Source organism: Symphalangus syndactylus, chromosome 20, assembly GCF_028878055.3.
Source record: "Symphalangus syndactylus isolate Jambi chromosome 20, NHGRI_mSymSyn1-v2.1_pri, whole genome shotgun sequence".
Lineage (NCBI taxonomy): Eukaryota > Metazoa > Chordata > Mammalia > Primates > Hylobatidae > Symphalangus > Symphalangus syndactylus.
The window spans coordinates 67,338,879-67,354,903 of NC_072442.2; the positions used below are offsets into that span (position 1 = coordinate 67,338,879).

Sequence of the window (16,025 nt, forward strand, 5' to 3'; positions counted from 1 at the left end):
GTTGCTAATGAGTACAGGGGAGCAGGTGTTGATCAGGAGGGCCCTGCACTGGGGCATCTGGACGTCCTGCCTCAGGACTTGAGACTCCGTTTGGATGGCACAGGCAGACTCAGCCCAGGTCAAAGCCCTCCCCTTGAAGGTTCATTTTATCCCGAGCTCTTTCTGGCCCCTGGAATTTGGCATGCCCTAGGCCCTGGGTGGAAGGACAGATGAGCCAGGTTTTAGATAACGTGTCTAGAAGAGTGAGCCCCTACTGTGTGCCCGGCACTTTCCCCACAGGATCCTCTAGCTAGAATAGCCAAGGGTCATGGAGAGAAATACGCAGTTAAAACGTCAGGAATGAAAAAGCGATACCATTAGAGACGCTCAAAAGACCATTGGGTAATAGTATTAGCATTTGTATTCTGAGATCCAACAGCAGCAGTCACTTCCCTCCACCCCTATGTGTATCCCAGGACCACCCTGGGTGGGGAGGGCTGAGGTTAGGGAGCACCCACGGATGCTCTGATGCCGGCCCTGGGCCTCGGGGGTGACAGTGATGAGGAACTGGGTGCACACACGAGTGGGGCAGCCGGGCCTGGCCAGAGAAGCAACACACACGTGCACAGACGTGTTTACCCACGTACGCGTGTGCACGCACGTGCACAAACACATTGCGGGCAGACATGTTGACGCCCCAGGCAGCGGAGGACCCTGACTCTGGGCCCTGCTGACCCGGGCAAGGCCCCGTTGTGATGCGTGCCATGACCTCAGAATGCCACTGGTGCTTAGCATCTATCCGCTCTCCGGCCTGCCTTCTGTGTTCTCCGGCAGTTACACACAGGCAGTGGGGTTTGTGAGCACCAGTTTTCTGGTTTCTCCCTGAGGTTTCCTCCCTGAGAGGCATACGTAACCCAGGCCAGCTGATCAGAATCAGGTGAGTGTGACCTGCTCTCTTCCCTCCAGGCTGACTTGGGGACAGTGGCTATGGTATGGGCGGTGTTGGCCTCTGGGCAGCTGCTGAGGAGGAGGGTCATCCCTGAGCACTCACAGGGAGCCCGTTCTACACTGCCTGTGTAGATGATTTTCTCTTTTGTCCTCACGGTGGCTTCGTAGAGTGGGTGCTGTTCCCGAATGTACCCATTCGACAGGTGAGACGTCTGGGGTCAGAGAGGCGGTAACCGGCCCGAAAATCCAGACATGACCCTGGGTTTTGCTCTCAGCCCTGCTGTGTGCCGTGCTAGACTTCAGGCCTCAACCCTGTGACCTCCCTGCTCGAGATCCCAAATCTGCCCAGATTTCCGATCCCGATGGGGCAGAGCCTGGCCCTGGCAGAGACACTGAGGTTAGGGAGCACCCATGGATGCTCTGATGCTGGCCCTGGGCCTCGGGGGTGACAGTGATGAGGAACTGGGTGCACACATGAGTGGGGCAGCCGGGCCTGGCCAGAGAAGCAACACACACGTGCACAGACGTGTTTACCCACGTACGCGTGTGCACGCACGTGCACACATTGCAGGCAGGCATGTTGATGCCCCAGGCAGTGGAGGACCCTGACTCTGGGCCCTGCTGACCCGGGCAAGGCCCCGTTGTGATGCGTGCCATGACCTCAGAATGCCACGGTGGGTGGGGAGGAGGGAAGGGTCCTCAGAACACACCTGGGGCCTAAGCTGGGTCCTGATGGTCACTGTGGGACCCACCGGACACACACGGTCCCTTGTCTGGGAGTGGCATGGTGAGCCTTCTGCCCTTGGGCAGTTGTGGAAAGTGAAGGAGCCCTGGAGGGCTGGCTGTGGGGAGACTATCTTCCCTTGTGTTCGAAGGGGTCCAGGCACTGGGCTTCTCCCCAAGTATTTCTTATTCTGTCTGGCCTCGCTTTCCTTTTGCCCTGAGTATTCTCAGGAGGGACGGTCCATCTAGATGTTCTCCAGGAGCAAGGACCCACTGTTCTTCATCATTGACCCAGGAAAATGAAGCCCCCTCCTATAGGGACAGCTCAGAATGGTGGAGTCCACAGTCCCTCCCCGAGAGATGTGGTTTCCATGAGCGCAGTGGCTGCTTTGGAGACAGTAGATCATTTTCATCCCTCATCCCCAAAACCAAACACACTCCCGCTCAAATGGCGTTATTCCTAAAGCAGCTTCACTGGTTAGACCGAAGGGCCACGGTAGCCCAAGTGATGAGCGAGGTAGAACGGAGCAGTCAGGAGAGACCTTGTTCCCCATAGGAAACTGGGCATCTCTGTGGCCCTGAGTATCCCAGGAGGCTGATCGTACAGAGACCTCTGGTGCCTGACCCCAGTTCGCATCCACAACCCTGGAATAGCCCATCACAGGCCCTTCACCCTTGGCAGGTGGACACCGTTCAACCTGCTGGGGCAGGTATGTGCCCGTTTCATGGCATAAGGGGAAAACGGGATTCTCTGTCCAGGTCCCACTCTTCTCGAGTCCTTGGGAAGATGCTCACCCCTGCTTGCGGCTTCAGACTGCAGAGACCCATGGAGGTGTGGGCCATGGGGTTTGGCCCCTTTTTACCAGAGTGCAATGGTGGAATGAAGGTTACACAACCAACCAGCATCTGGGAGCCCGGTGGGAGCGGTTCAGGTGTTCTCCGAAGCTGTCGGGTACAGTGTAACCTTTAGCCAATTTTGTCTCACAGGATGAACGTGGTGGAGGATGTAGATAGTTGGCGGGCGCAGGAGCGAGAGGACGTCATCAGGAAATATGAACAGGTACAGTTCGGTCTGCTTCTTGGAGGGAGGCCTCTTCCAGTGCGCCCTGGTCAAAGGGTCCTGGGTTCCCTAGGAGCACAGGGCAGGGACGGGTGGCCAATACCCCCAGGCCCTTGCACCCTTTACCTTGGACCCCTCACCAAGGCTCCCTCTGGGTTACAGGGGCACCAAGCTGGGCTGCCAGAGGACAAGGGGCCTGTGCTCATCGGAATGTTCGAACACATGGATCCGTTTGGGATTGTGCAGTGAGTCCTCTGTGCTCCCCTCACCCCTAAAGCATCTGTCTCAGCTCAGGGATGGGTTTGCTTTTAGAAAGGCCTTTCTGACACAGGACATGTCTCGCCAGCTCGGGTCAACCTCCTTTCCAGGGTCAGAACTCCCCCCTGGCTCCCCTGCAGGTCCAGCCCGAGGTTGTTGTTAGGCCAGAGGTGCAAGGCCCATCTAGGGAGCTGGTGGGAATGGAGACTGGGCTAGGTCAGGCCCCCGGGCTCTCAGCAGTTCTGTCGGCAAGTCAGCACAAGAGGAGCGGGGCAGCCTGAGGGTCTGGCCCTGTCTACCAGGAGACAACCCCAGTGAGATCCAAGGGTTGTGGCCACAGAGTGAGGAGACACCTGGCCCAGCCTCGGGGCTGTTGTCCAGCAGGTCTCTCAGAGCCCACCTGCCCCTGTCCTCCCCCATTTCCCTAGAGCTACAGCCCTCACTGTCCCCATGGGGAAGGGAGAAAGGTGTGGGGACAGTGGGGGCCTTGGCCCTAAGAGAATGGGGGAGAACATGGGCAGGGCCCCGCTCTAGGCATCTCAGGGTGAGGCCGGGGAGGCAGCAGGGCTTGTGACTAAAGACCCTGGGTCTGGTGCTGGGAAGGGATCTGGGGCCAGGTAAGAGGAGCCCAGCCTGGGGCCCATCCCTCAGGGATCAGAGGATGGAGAGACAGCGGATCCCGGGGGAAGTAGGGTGGGAGGGAGCCGATGAGCCGTGCCACTTCTGAAATGCAGGGTGTGTGGCTCAGATGCAGGGAGAGGCAGGTGGATGCTGGGAGGTCAGAGCCTGCAAGAGCCTTGGGGCTGTCAAGTGGGATGGGCCCCTGGTGCACCCAGAGTACACCGGGCAGGTCTCAGGGCAGCCTCCCTTGACCCTGGCGGGGTGATGTGGTCAATCCCTGAGGGATTCCTGTCAGGGCCCGGTCGCCCACCTTGGGCGGCCCCCATCCCATCTCAAGGCTGACCTTTCTCAGCTCCAGCAGTAAGCACCACCTCGAGTCCAGGATGGGCAGCCCCATTGTGCAGCCCGACCAGCCCCCACGCCAGGGGCCCCGGTAACCCCGGCCAGGCTGTCCCCGCACTCCTTTTTCTCCCAGGTCCTGCCCCTCCTGGGAGTCAGCCCCACAGGAAGGCCCTTGTCCTCCCTTCCCTGTGCCTTCTCCCGGGCTGAGCCCTGAGCTGGGTAGGGACAGAGCCAGTCCTTTCTGGGGGTCGGCTCCCAGGCTGGGGTGGCTCCAGGCCCTGTGCAGGTCCTCAGCGCTGCCTGGGTTGCCTTACAGTGAGATGGAGCTGCCTCCTCTGACTGCGCGGGAGGCCAAGGTAAGAGCCTGATGCATGGAGGGGCTGGTCCAGGGACGTAGGGACTGGGCGGGTGGTCAGTGAGGCAGAGGAAGCAGCTGGCCTGGGCGGTGGCGGGTGAGGGCAACACTCTGTCACTGGGAGGGGCAGCAGAGACCTGACCCCAGGTTGATTTAACTTTGGCAGTTTGATACAATTCCAAAGTGAGAACCACAGTCCTGGCTTGAGGGTGGCTGCCCGCTTGGGTCAGGACCCCACCGAGAGGCTGGGACCTAAGACTGGTGTGTCTGTGGCCCGAGGATGGCACATCCCGGGGTCCCAAAGCCAGCCCACTGGTGCTCATTTGCTCAAAGGCTCTCAGCCCTTAGGGTCTGCCCTTCCCTGGCTCCTTCCAGCTGGGTCCCACCAGGGCTCCAGAGCCCAAGACCCAGCATCCACGGGCAGCTCTGGGAAGCCCGGCAGCTCCACTAACTCCAACATTCCTCATTTGACAGCGAATTCGGCGGGAGACAAGGAGAAACAGCAAGTGGCTGGAGATGCTGGGCGAATGGGAGACGTACAAGAACAGTGAAAAGGTAATGTGCGGAGGGAGAGGCCCCCCGGAAGCACTCTCTGCAGAGACAGGGGACAGGCACCCATGGCTGTGGCCTGGCACCGTCAGCCTCTCAGAGGGCGGGTGGCACACTGTCCTCGCCCGGAGGACTGCAGGCCTGGTCGCCAGATTGCCTGCCTATTCGTGCAAGCGTCACCTTGCTGGGAGGGAATCTGAATCTAGGGCTCGGACCACCTGGAGTTCAAGGCTAGGGATGTCCTGGTGACCCGAAGGAAGAAAAAGGTTCAGATCAGAGTTTCAACTCTGAGTGTCCATCCACTCTTTCAGTCCTGGGAAGGGAGACCCTGTCCCAGCTCGATCTCACCTCTACTGAAGAATCATGGGGCCAAAACCGACAATTCCCAGAATCCCCGGGCTCTGGTCCTCACTGGGGTCACCCCGTGGCCTGTGACACCAGACTGTTTTCTGCCCACAGCTCGTAGATCGCATATATGAGGGAATTCCCACGAACATCCGGGGCCCGGCGTGGTCAGTCCTCCTGAACATTCAGGAAATCAAGTTAAAAAACCCCAGCAAATACAAGGTACGCTCAGCCAGAGCACAACAAACAGGACAAGCCGTGTCACGGGTCCAGGTCTCCAGCTGGAGGGAACGCCAAGCCCACCCTGGGGGGTGGGGTGAGGGGGAAGGTCAGATGAACACCCTGGGCACAGATGGTGATACAGTCACCACAGACAGAAAAACTTGGCTCTGGTGACCCTCCCTGGCTTCAGTAACAAGCCAAAAAGCAGCTTTCTGCAGAAGGAAGCCTTCTTTCCCAAAGTGCTGACTGTGGGCCGACTGCCATTTGGGGCAGGGAGTCTTCCATCTGTTCTGAGGCTGCTTCCTTCTCTTGGCCCTGCCCTACAGCTCGTGAAGCAGAAGGGCAAGAGGTCATCTGAACACATCCACCAGATCGACCGGGATGTTAGCAGGACTCTCCAGAACCATGTCTTCTTCAGGCATCGATATGGAGCCAGGTAAGCCTACGGGAGCCACAGGGTCCCAGTGGAGATGGGGTGAACGAGAGGGATGGGGACTTCCCCGGAGCAGAAGCCAGGGTCACCCAGGAGGGATGACAGAGCTGCCAAGAGCTCTCCTGGCCCAGGGAGCAGCCGGCACCATGAACCGAGCACCTCCCTGTTTCCAAGCCCTGGGCCAGGCTGGAACATGTGGGGCCGGAGCCCAGGAGGATCCTGAGGAGACAGAAGACAGCAAAGAAAATCATGCACAATGGTGAAAGGTGCTCTCCCTGACCCACGGAGGCCCGTGGTAGGACCCACGGGAGGGTGGCAGGATGGAGGGCCCATGAGCCTACCCAGACAACACTGACAGCACCAAACGCTGGGAGAATTATGGGCCCTGGAAACTCTCATCCACGTCTGCTGGGAACATGACACCGCACAGCCACGTTGGCAGCCAGTTGGGCAGTGGCTCACAAAGCTCAATGGACTTGAACCACGTGTCCCCAAGGTGTCACAGATATGGAACCCACTGATTTGGAAACTGACATCCACATGAAACCTGCATGCCAGGTTCACAGCTTGATTCACTGTCACTCACACAGCGAGCCTTCGGGGACGGCCTTCAACACGTCGTGGGGAGAGCAAGGCTGGTCCTCCCTTCAAACAGAAAACCCAGCGAGAAAAGGGAACGAGCCAGTGATGCCCACAAGAACGTGGGTGGATCCTAGATGCATTTTGCTAAGGGAAAGAAGCCAGACCCAATAAGCTACCACAGTAGCATTCCCATTCCTAGGCCATTCTGGAAAAGGCCAAACCACAGGGACTGAAAAGCAGTCTGGGTGGCCAGGGGCTGACGAATCGGGGAGAGGCTGGGTGCATAGGGGCCACTCTGGAGACTTGGAGGATGAAGGAGTCACTCCAGGAGGGGCTGGAGCGGTGGCCAGGAGACTCCGCACATTGGTTTGGAACTGTGGAGAAACTGTACACCCAGAGACTGAACTGGCATGTGCGCAAACTGAAAAAAAAAAAAAAAAAAATCATTCAGAGTGAAAAGGATCGGTCAACTCACTACAACTGGGCTATTTGCATGTCACGGATGTGGATTTTACTGAAACATTTCTTCAACAGTCTCAGGCCCTGAAGAGCTCACTGCTTATCTGGTGAATCATCTGAACCTGAAATGGGATTTGTCGTTAGGATTTGTAGACAAAGTGAAAGTAACAGCATCTGCACAAACCAAACCATAGCCCCCTTTCTCTGTTTCCTAGGCAGCGGGAACTCTTCTACATCCTCCTGGCATATGCGGAGTATAACCCGGTGAGTATTCCCGGCAGTGAGGTTCCCGAGCCGTATTTCCACATTCACAGGAGTGGGTGTCTGGTGGGGGTGTCATTGCTTCTTTTAAAGTTAGTATTTGTGACCCACCAGGTTATAGGAGGTAGGATTCCAGCTCCCCGCTGGCATAAACCTCCAAGCAAGGGGGTGGTCTCAAGGGGTCAAGCTGAGACACAAAGGAGTTGGGGCCTGGACTCCTGGTGTCACCTGGGCCTGACCACCACTTCTCACAACAAGAAATGACGCCCTCCTCCTGGGGCTGCCCCAAAGCCTGGGAGCTTGGCAGCGTCACACGCAGGATGGTGGTCTCAGGAGACATTTTGGACAAGGTGCTGAAGTGCCTGATGGACTTGGCTCTTGTCATGAAATGAATTTGCATCCTGAGGAAGCCTCTTCATCAGAGGAAGCCTGTCCAGTCACCTCTGCCCTCTCCAATGACATGAGTCCTCCCAGGTGACCTCAGCCCTCCCAGCTGATGTCCTTCCATGGTGACTCTGGCTCTTGCAGGAGGTGGGCTACCACAGGAACCTGAGCCACATCGCCCCCTTGTTCCTCCTGTATCTGCCTGAGGAGGACGCATTCTGGGCACTGGTGCAGCTGCTGGCCAGTGAGAGGCACTCCCTGCAGGGTAGGTGAACAGCTGCCCCTGGGGCCTCACGCAGCCAGACCCGGGGACGGCCACCGTGGCCAGGTGATCTCGGCTTTCAGCCAAGGCACTCTCCTTGTGTCGCCGGCTCGTTGGGAGCCTTTAGGACGTCTCTGCTGAGGGTCCCACAGGAGTCCGCAGCCGACCCCCCACAGCCCAAGTCAGACACCTTTCAACCCCATCAGCAGAGGGCATCTCATCCTCCCCGTGGCCACCCTCTGTGTCCCGGAGCCACGCCCTCCGGCTCTGATTCTGTGCAGCTGACTCTCCCCTCCCTGAGAGTCCTCCTGCCCTCCAACTGCCAGGGCTCCCGCTGCCCTTGGTGCACACGAATGGGCCGAGCAAGCCCAGGTGGCAGCATCTCCCCATCCCGTGTCCCCTGGCCCGACCCCACTTCCAGGAGATGACCAGGAAGCCCAGTACCCACGCTGTTCTGGCCACCCTATTGTGACCTCACAGTCAGCCTTGCCCTTTTTGCACCCTGGCCCAGGAGGCCTCCAGGGGAACCTCCAGCCAGGCTCCAGGGGATGTTCCCGCCCCACCTCCCCAGGGTAAAGGCCGCATGGTGGGGTCACCAGATGGGAGGGTGGGAGGTCTTCAGGTTTGGGAGCCTCTCAAGCTGTCCAGCTCTTGCAGCTGATGGCTCCACATCTTGGGAGAAGGCTCTGATTTCATGATGGGCTGGGGGCTTCTCAGGATTCCACAGCCCAAATGGCGGGACAGTCCAGGGGCTCCAAGACCATCAGGAGCATGTGGTACCCACGTCACAACCCAAGACCATGTGGCATCTGGTGAGTTTATGGTCCCCTCGGCTCTTCCCCAGAGGCCCTGCATCCCGTGGGGCTGGAGGAGCAGGGGGGCTGGAGCCCCTCGTGGGGCTGGTGACTGGCTGAGTCCCAGCCAGGGCCTGACCTGGGATGCCGGGTTCTGCATGGGCTGGGAGTTGGTTTCCTTTCCTGCCCTGGAGGAGACAGAGGCACAGGGATGGGGCCCCAGCTCCCGCAGAGCAGGGCAAAGGGCAGTGTGTCCACCGAGAGTGCGGGAAGGGGACGGTGTGGCGGGGAGCCCTGGACACTGCCCAGTGTTCTGCACTAGGCATAGGTTCTTCAGAGGCCCTGGAAGAGGGAGGTTTTTAGGGCAGCCCAGTGGCCTGAGCACCTCTGTTGCTCCCATCAGGACCAGGACATAGACGCTGGTCTATGCGGGCAGTGTTTCTCGTCAGGCTGGCTTCTCCGGATGTTAATGAAGGTAAGGTGGCATAGGGAGACCCTGGCTCAGGGACCCTCGTTGCCCTGCAGTGCCCTGCTTCCTCAGTCCGGCAGTCTGGTTCACCCCAGCCCACAGGAGGCTCCGGCGGGTCCCCGAAGGACACGCAAGCAAAACCCTCTGCCTAAGAGGGGTCATCCCAGGGCAATGGCTGGGGCTCAGGCCCAGCCTCATGGGCAGACTGCGCCAGGACCCGACTCGAGAGGGCTCAGGGAAGCCTCAAGCGCTGGGCAGGCCCCTCTCTCCAGGAGCCACATCTCCACTCATATGAGTGCCCCCCATGAGGAGCTGCAAGACCTTGCCTGACCCAGCGTCCTGGAGGGCCCAGGCGACGCTCATGGGGAAGGCCACTGACTCTGGGGACTGAAACCCCAATGGGCACAGCTCGAGCCACCAGTCCCAGCCTGGAAGGGCCAGGTTCTCCCACGCCTGCTGTCTCCACAGATCTCTCTCGGGCTGACCCTGCGCCTGTGGGACGTGCACCTGCTACAAGGAAAACAAGCACGGATGCCCATGACCACCATTGCGTTCGAGGTGCAGAAGAGTAAGTCTACGTGTGCCCAATGGGGCCTGGGGAGCCCCGGGGTCAGACCCCGACTGGCCCGAAGGCAGCTTCCTCACACTGTCCTCACGATCCCCTGTTCTGGCTCAGAGGGAGGACTGGCCAGGTGGGCCGGGAAGGGCACTGTGACAGCGAGCCCATCCGCCACATGACCCAGATGAAAGTCAGGAGTGTGGCGGGCACTTCCCTGTCCAGATCGCCCCCCAGTCACAGCCTCCTGTGCACATCTGGACCCCGGGGGTGGCCACAAAAGGATCCAGCACCACCCAGTGAGAGGCTGAAGTGGCCACGGGGTATGGGCTGGCCCCCTCCCAGGGAACTCTTCTGGCCTGATGTCCACCCTGTCCCTAGAGCGCCTCAAGGAGACATCCAGTTCTGGCCTGTGGGCGTGCTTTCGGAGCCAGTTCTGCCGTCACTGGGCCAGGGATGATGACACGGTGCTCAAGCACGTCAGGGCCTCTGTGAACAAACGAGGGAGGAAGCAAGCGGACCTGCCACCCTCAGGTGGGCTCCAGTGCCGTGTCCCCTCCCATGTCACCCTCTGGGGCAGTCAACAGTGGGGGAGGGCCCGGGACCTGCAACCCTACTACCTGGGCCTTCCTCTTCACCTTTTCTTCCTCCTCTTCCTCCTGGACTCTAAGAAAGTACAGGAGGCCCACCGGTCCTCAGGGCAGGCACTCAGTGCCTGTGTACTGGACGTGTTGTGCCCGCAGGAGGGGGATGTGGGCAAGACCCTCCCTCGAGCCCCCCCCACTTTCCACGGTGTCTGGCTCTCCCCCTCACAGGGCCCTCAAAGTTACTAGAGGAGCCAGACCCATTTGTGGGAGACCCCGCCTCTCCCTGCCAGCACCCACAGCCTCAGAGAGCAGCAGAGGCCCCTCACTCCTGCACGCTCCTCCAAGGTTGCCAGGACAACAAGCCTTGAGCCAGGGAGACAAGGGAATTGGGGGTCCCTGACCCCCAGAGCATTCAGGGAGAGGGCACAGGCGGGACTCCGGGCCCAGAGCCAGAGCCAAGAATTCAGCCCGATGTGGGAACAGTCAGTCCTGGCATGGACTGGGCAGCCCAGGAGGGCAGAGGGTGACCCACGTCCGGGCCCAAAAACCCACTGCAGAGACGGGTCCCCATGTGAGGTGGCAAGGGGCTGGGTGACATCCAAGGACCCTCCCACCTGAGTTCTGACTGGGGGCCGTATCCCAGGCCCAACAGCCCTGGGACGAATGTGTGTGGAAGGAAACCCACAGCCAGTCCCAACCCTGGGGGCAGTCCCAGGAGCCACCCGCCATGCCACGACAGCTTCCCCATGCCAGGGAGCGCATACCCCTCCCTCTGGGATCAGCAGACTACAGGCTTGTCCTCAGTGTCAGGCCACGGGGGCCACACGGAGACCCCGAGGACTACAGAGACGCAGGCAGGTGGGGCCCAGCCCGGAAAGGCCTGCATGGGCTCCCTGGAGACGCTGACCACATCTGCTTTCCTTTCAGCCAAAGCCGAGCAAGGGTCCTCGGCACCCGGGCCTGTGCTGGCTTCACGTGGCGGGAAGACCTTCTGCAAGGGGGACAGGCAGGCCCCTCCAGGCCCACCAGCCCGGTTCCAGCGGCCCATTTGGTCAGCTTTCCCGCCACGGGCACCTCATTCTTCCACACCCTGTCCTGGTGGGGCTGTCCGGGAAGACAGCTACCCTGTGGGCACTCAGGGTGTGCCCAGCCCGGCCCTGGCTCAGGGAGGACCTCAGGGTTCCTGGAGATTCCTGCAGTGGAACTCCATGCCCCGTCTCCCGATGGACCTGGATGTAGGGGGCCCTTGGTTCCCCCATTATGATTTCGAACAGAGCTGCTGGGTCCGTGCCATATCCCAGGAGGACCAGCTGGCCACCTGCTGGCAGGCTGAACACTCTGCCGAGGGAGTGAGATTGGCTCTCGCCGAACTGAACAATGTGGGCATGGACTTCCGGGCCCTGCAGTGCACCCAGCACTGATTTCGACCAGGACACCTCCTTCGCAGCTAGGGACGAGGAGCAGTGCACTCCCACCTCAGGGCCTTATTATTTAGTTAATAGGATTGTACTCATGTTACATCTCTCAATTTTTTTTTAAGAGATAAAGTCTCACTCTGTCACCCAGGCTGGAGTGCAGTGGTGCAATCATGGCTCACTGCTTCCTGGAACTCATGGGCTCCAGCAATCCTCCTGCCTCAGCCTCCTGACTAGGTGGGACTATAGGCACAAGCCACCGTGCCTGGCTAATTTCTTGGACTTTTCTCTAGAGACAGGGTCCACCCGTGTTTCCCAGGCTGGTCTCAGACTTCTAGACTCAAGTGAACCTGAACCTCCCGCCTCGACCTCTCAAATTGCTGGGATTACAGGTGTGAGCCACCACACCCGGCCTGAATTTCTTATGTGCCATGCTACTACAAAACGTCATTAGGGCTTCCTTCCCCTCCCTCCTTCCCTCCTTTCCTTCCTCCCTCCCTTCCGTCCTTCCTTCCCTCCCTCCCTCCCTCCCTCCCTCTGTGGCCCCGGCTGGAGTAAACTGGGCTCGCTGCAGACTCCCTGCGTCCGGCTCCCGTGATTCTCCTGCCCTGGCCTGCGCGCTGCCTGGGATTGCCGCCGCGCGCCACCACCCCTCCCTGGTTTTTCTCCTTTGGCTGGAGGCGCCGTTTCGCCATGTCGGCCAGGCTGGTCTCCAGCTCCTGACCTCCACTGCTCTGCCCGCCTCGGCCTCCCGAGGTGCTGAGACTGCAGAAGGAGGCTCGGTGTGGCCCGGGCTGGAGTGCGGTGACGTGGTCTTGGCTCGCTGCAGCCTCCGCCTCCCAGCCGCCTGCCTTGGCCTCCCAGGGTGCTGGGATTGCAGCATCTGCCCGGCCGCCACCCCGTCTGGTAAGTGAGGAGCCCCTCTGCCCGGCCGCCCCCCCGTCTAGGAAGTGAGGAGCACCTCTGCCCGGCCGCCCCATCTGGGAAGTGAGGAGCACCTCTGTCCGGCCGCCCCCCCCGTCTAGGAAGTGAGGAGCACCTCTGCCCGGCCGCCCTATCTGGGAAGTGAGGAGCACCTCTGCCCGGCCGCCCCGTCTGGGAAGTGAAGAGCCCCTCTGCTGGGCCGCCACCCCATCTAGGAAGTGAGGAGCGTCTATGCCCGGCCGCCCCGTCTGTGAAGAAGTGAGGAGCGCCTCTGCCGGGCCGCCACCCCGTCTAGGAAGTGAGGAGCGTCTCTGCCGGGCCACCACCCCGTCTAGGAAGTGAGGAGCCCCTCTGCCGGACCGCCACCCCGTCTAGGAAGTGAGGAGCGTCTCTGCCCGGCCGCCCCGTCTGGGAAGTGAGGAGCCCCTCTGCCCGGCCGCCACCCCATCTAGGAAGTGAGGAGTGTCTATGCCCGGCCGCCCCGTCTGTGAAGAAGTGAGGAGCACCTCTGCCCGGCCGCCCCGTCTGGGAAGTGAGGAGCGCCTCTGCGCAGCCGCCCCATCTGGGAAGTGAGGAGCGCCTCTGCCCGGCCGCCCCGTCTGGGAAGTGAGGAACACCTCTGCCTGGCCGCCCCGTCTGGGATGTGGGGAGCGCCTCTGCCCAGCCTCCCCGTCTGGGAGGTCTACCACAGAGGCCAGAAGCAATGTGGGGGCTGGATGTGGTGGCTCACGCCTGTAGTCCCAGTACTCTGGGAGGCTGAGGCGGGTTGATCACTTGAGGCTAGGAGCTCGAGACCAGCCTGGCCAACATGGCGAAACATATGAAAAACACAACTGTCAAACCAACCAACGAACCAAGCGACAACAAAACAGGTCTACCCTGGAGTCATACTCTAATTTTTTCTATTTTCCTCCCTTTCTAATCCTTTATCCCACTTTCTTTTTCTTCCTCTTCCTTCTCCTTCTTCTTTGTCAAATAGAGGATTGAGTTATTATCATTGATCCATACAAAGTCCCTCTCTCATTTATTTTCTTTAATTCCCACCCCCCATTTCTATTCCCCGTCTTTCCATGTGCAACCTTCCTAATATGTTTGATATGCATCTTTTTGTTAGTATGTAGTTTTAGAAAATGTTTATTGTTTTGTGTGCAAAAATAATAAATAAATAAAATAAAAATAAAATTTAAAAAAGTCATTATGAGGGGAAGTTGGGTGGAAGGTGCAGGACGACGCTGTAGTGCCTTTACAATATTTCTGTATATCTAAAATCATTTCAACAGGAAACATTTATTTCAAAACGTGAAGGTTTTGATGACACCATGAGCCTGCCTTTGTACTTTAAACTCATGGAAGGAGAACCACCTTCACGTCTGGAAATCAATGTTTCCTGTTGAAATGATTTTAGATATACAGAAATATTGTAAAGGCAGGCCGGGCGTGGTGGCTCATGCTTGTAATCCCAGCACTTTGGGAGGCCGAGGCGGGTGGATCACGAGGTCAGGAGATCGAGACCTCAGTGAAACCCCGTCTCTACTAAAAATACAAAAAATTAGCTGGGTGTGCCGGGCGCGGTGGCTCACGCTTGTAATCCCAGCACTTTGGGAGGCTGAGGCGGGCGGATCACGAGGTCAGGAGATCGAGGCCACGGTGAAACCCCGTCTCTACTAAAAATACAAAAAATTAGCCGGGTGTGCCGGGCGCGGTGGCTCACGCTTGTAATCCCAGCACTTTGGGAGGCTGAGGCGGGCGGATCACGAGGTCAGGAGATCGAGGCCACGGTGAAACCCCGTCTCTACTAAAAATACAAAAAATTAGCCGGGTGTGCCGGGCGCGGTGGCTCACGCTTGTAATCCCAGCACTTTGGGAGGCTGAGGCGGGCGGATCACGAGGTCAAGAGATCAAGACCACGGTGAAACCCCGTCTCTACTAAAAATACAAAAAAATTAGCCGGGCGTGGTGGCGGGCGCCTGTAGTCCCAGCTACTCAGAGAGGCTGAGGCAGGAGAATGGCGTGAACCCGGGAGGCGGAGCTTGCAGTGAGACGAGATTGCGCCACTGCACTCCAGCCTGGGCGACAGAGCGAGACTCTGTCTCAAAAAAAAAAAAAAAAAGAAATATTGTAAAGGCACTACAGCGTCCTCCTGCACCTTCCATCCTGCTGCCCCTAATAATGATGTTTTGTAGTAGCATGGCACATAAGAAATTAAGGCTGGGTGTGGTGGCTCACACCTGTAATCCCAGCAATTTGAGAGGTCGAGGCGGGAGGTTCAGGTTCACTTGAGTCTAGAAGTCAGACCAGCCTGGGAAACATGGGTGGACCCTGTCTCTAGAGAAAAGTCAAAGAAATTAGCCAGGCACGGTGGAGTGTGCCTATAGTCCCACCTAGTCAGGAGGCTGAGGCAGGAGGATTGCTGGAGCCCATGAGTTCCAGGAAGCAGTGAGCCATGATTGCACCACTGCACTCCAGCCTGGGTGACAGAGTGAGACTTTATCTCTTAAAAAAAAATTAAGAAGGCCGGGCGTGGTGGCTCACGCTTGTAATCCCAGCACTTTGGGAGGCCGAGGCGGGTGGATCACGAGGTCAGGAGATCGAGACCACGGTGAAACCCCGTCTCTACTAAAAATACAAAAGAAAATTAGCCGGGCGTGGTGGCGGGCGCCTGTAGTCCCAGCTGCTCGGAGAGGCTGAGGCAGGAGAATGGCGTGAACCCGGGAGGCGGAGCTTGCAGTGAGCCGAGATCGCGCCACTGCACTCCAGTCTGGGCGACAGAGCGAGACTCCGTCTCAAAAAAAAAAAAAAAAAGATCTTATTTATTTATCAAAAGACTGCTGTGAGGTATGAATTCTTAACCCCAATTTGCAGAAACTGAGACTTTGCCTGACACCACAGAGCTAGGAAAAAGTGGGCATAAGATCCTCACCAAGTCTGACTTCCAAAGGAAAGTTTGAAAAGAAACCTCCTTGCTACCTGCCAAATCTCTGTAGAGCCAGCAGCCATGTTCACACATCAAACAGGACAATGACAATAGCACCAGGAATAGCTACTCCTGGTCAGATGCCCTCATGAGCTCAACTCCTCAGGATGGGGACACCGGGCCCTGCCTAGGGGAAAGGAAGGGGGTTTGTAGGGGAAGCCCAGCCAGCCAAGCAACCAGAGATGGGAAAAACCCATTGGGAAGAACTTGCTTGCTCTAGCTGGGCTTTGCAAAACACAGGAAAAGATGAGTCTGCACAGACGGAAATGGTCTGGAATGGCTAAATGTTTCATGTAGAAATTTTATTTTATGATGAATACACTTGTGCCATTTCTTAGAATCATTTGCTTGTTTAATTCTAGTCTATCAAGTGATAATTTTGTTGATATTTAGAGGCTCCTCCTCTTGTTAATTTCTGTGGGATTTTTGGTTACATTTAATAAGGAAAATAATATTAAATGCCTAAGAAAAAAAAGAAACAAAGCCAATTATTCCTGAGAATGTTTAAATGTATTGAAGTACA

General features: G+C 58.1%; 2 protein-coding genes across 2 annotated transcripts in view; one reads left to right on the forward strand and one right to left on the reverse strand.

The window, feature by feature from the left end:
* Positions 1-1,425: 1,425 nt before the first annotated feature.
* LOC129469946 (TBC1 domain family member 3G-like) lies at positions 1,426-12,558 on the forward strand. Its single transcript, XM_055257185.2, has 14 exons — positions 1,426-2,360; positions 2,638-2,710; positions 2,873-2,955; positions 4,248-4,287; positions 4,761-4,841; positions 5,295-5,402; positions 5,729-5,838; positions 7,092-7,140; positions 7,666-7,786; positions 8,501-8,595; positions 9,515-9,614; positions 9,984-10,136; positions 11,117-11,555; positions 11,596-12,558. Exons 2-14 carry the CDS (start codon positions 2,639-2,641, stop codon positions 11,726-11,728), a joined length of 1,584 nt encoding a protein of 527 aa, XP_055113160.2. The 5' UTR covers positions 1,426-2,360; position 2,638; the 3' UTR covers positions 11,729-12,558.
* Positions 12,559-15,769: 3,211 nt separating this feature from the next.
* LOC129469951 (transient receptor potential cation channel subfamily V member 3) overlaps positions 15,770-16,025 on the reverse strand; it is a 46,762-nt gene continuing 46,506 nt past the window's right edge. Inside the window, exon 21 of the mRNA XM_063629669.1 lies at positions 15,770-15,964. The gene's annotated coding sequence lies outside the window, so the exon portion shown is untranslated. The remainder of the gene's footprint in view (positions 15,965-16,025) is intronic.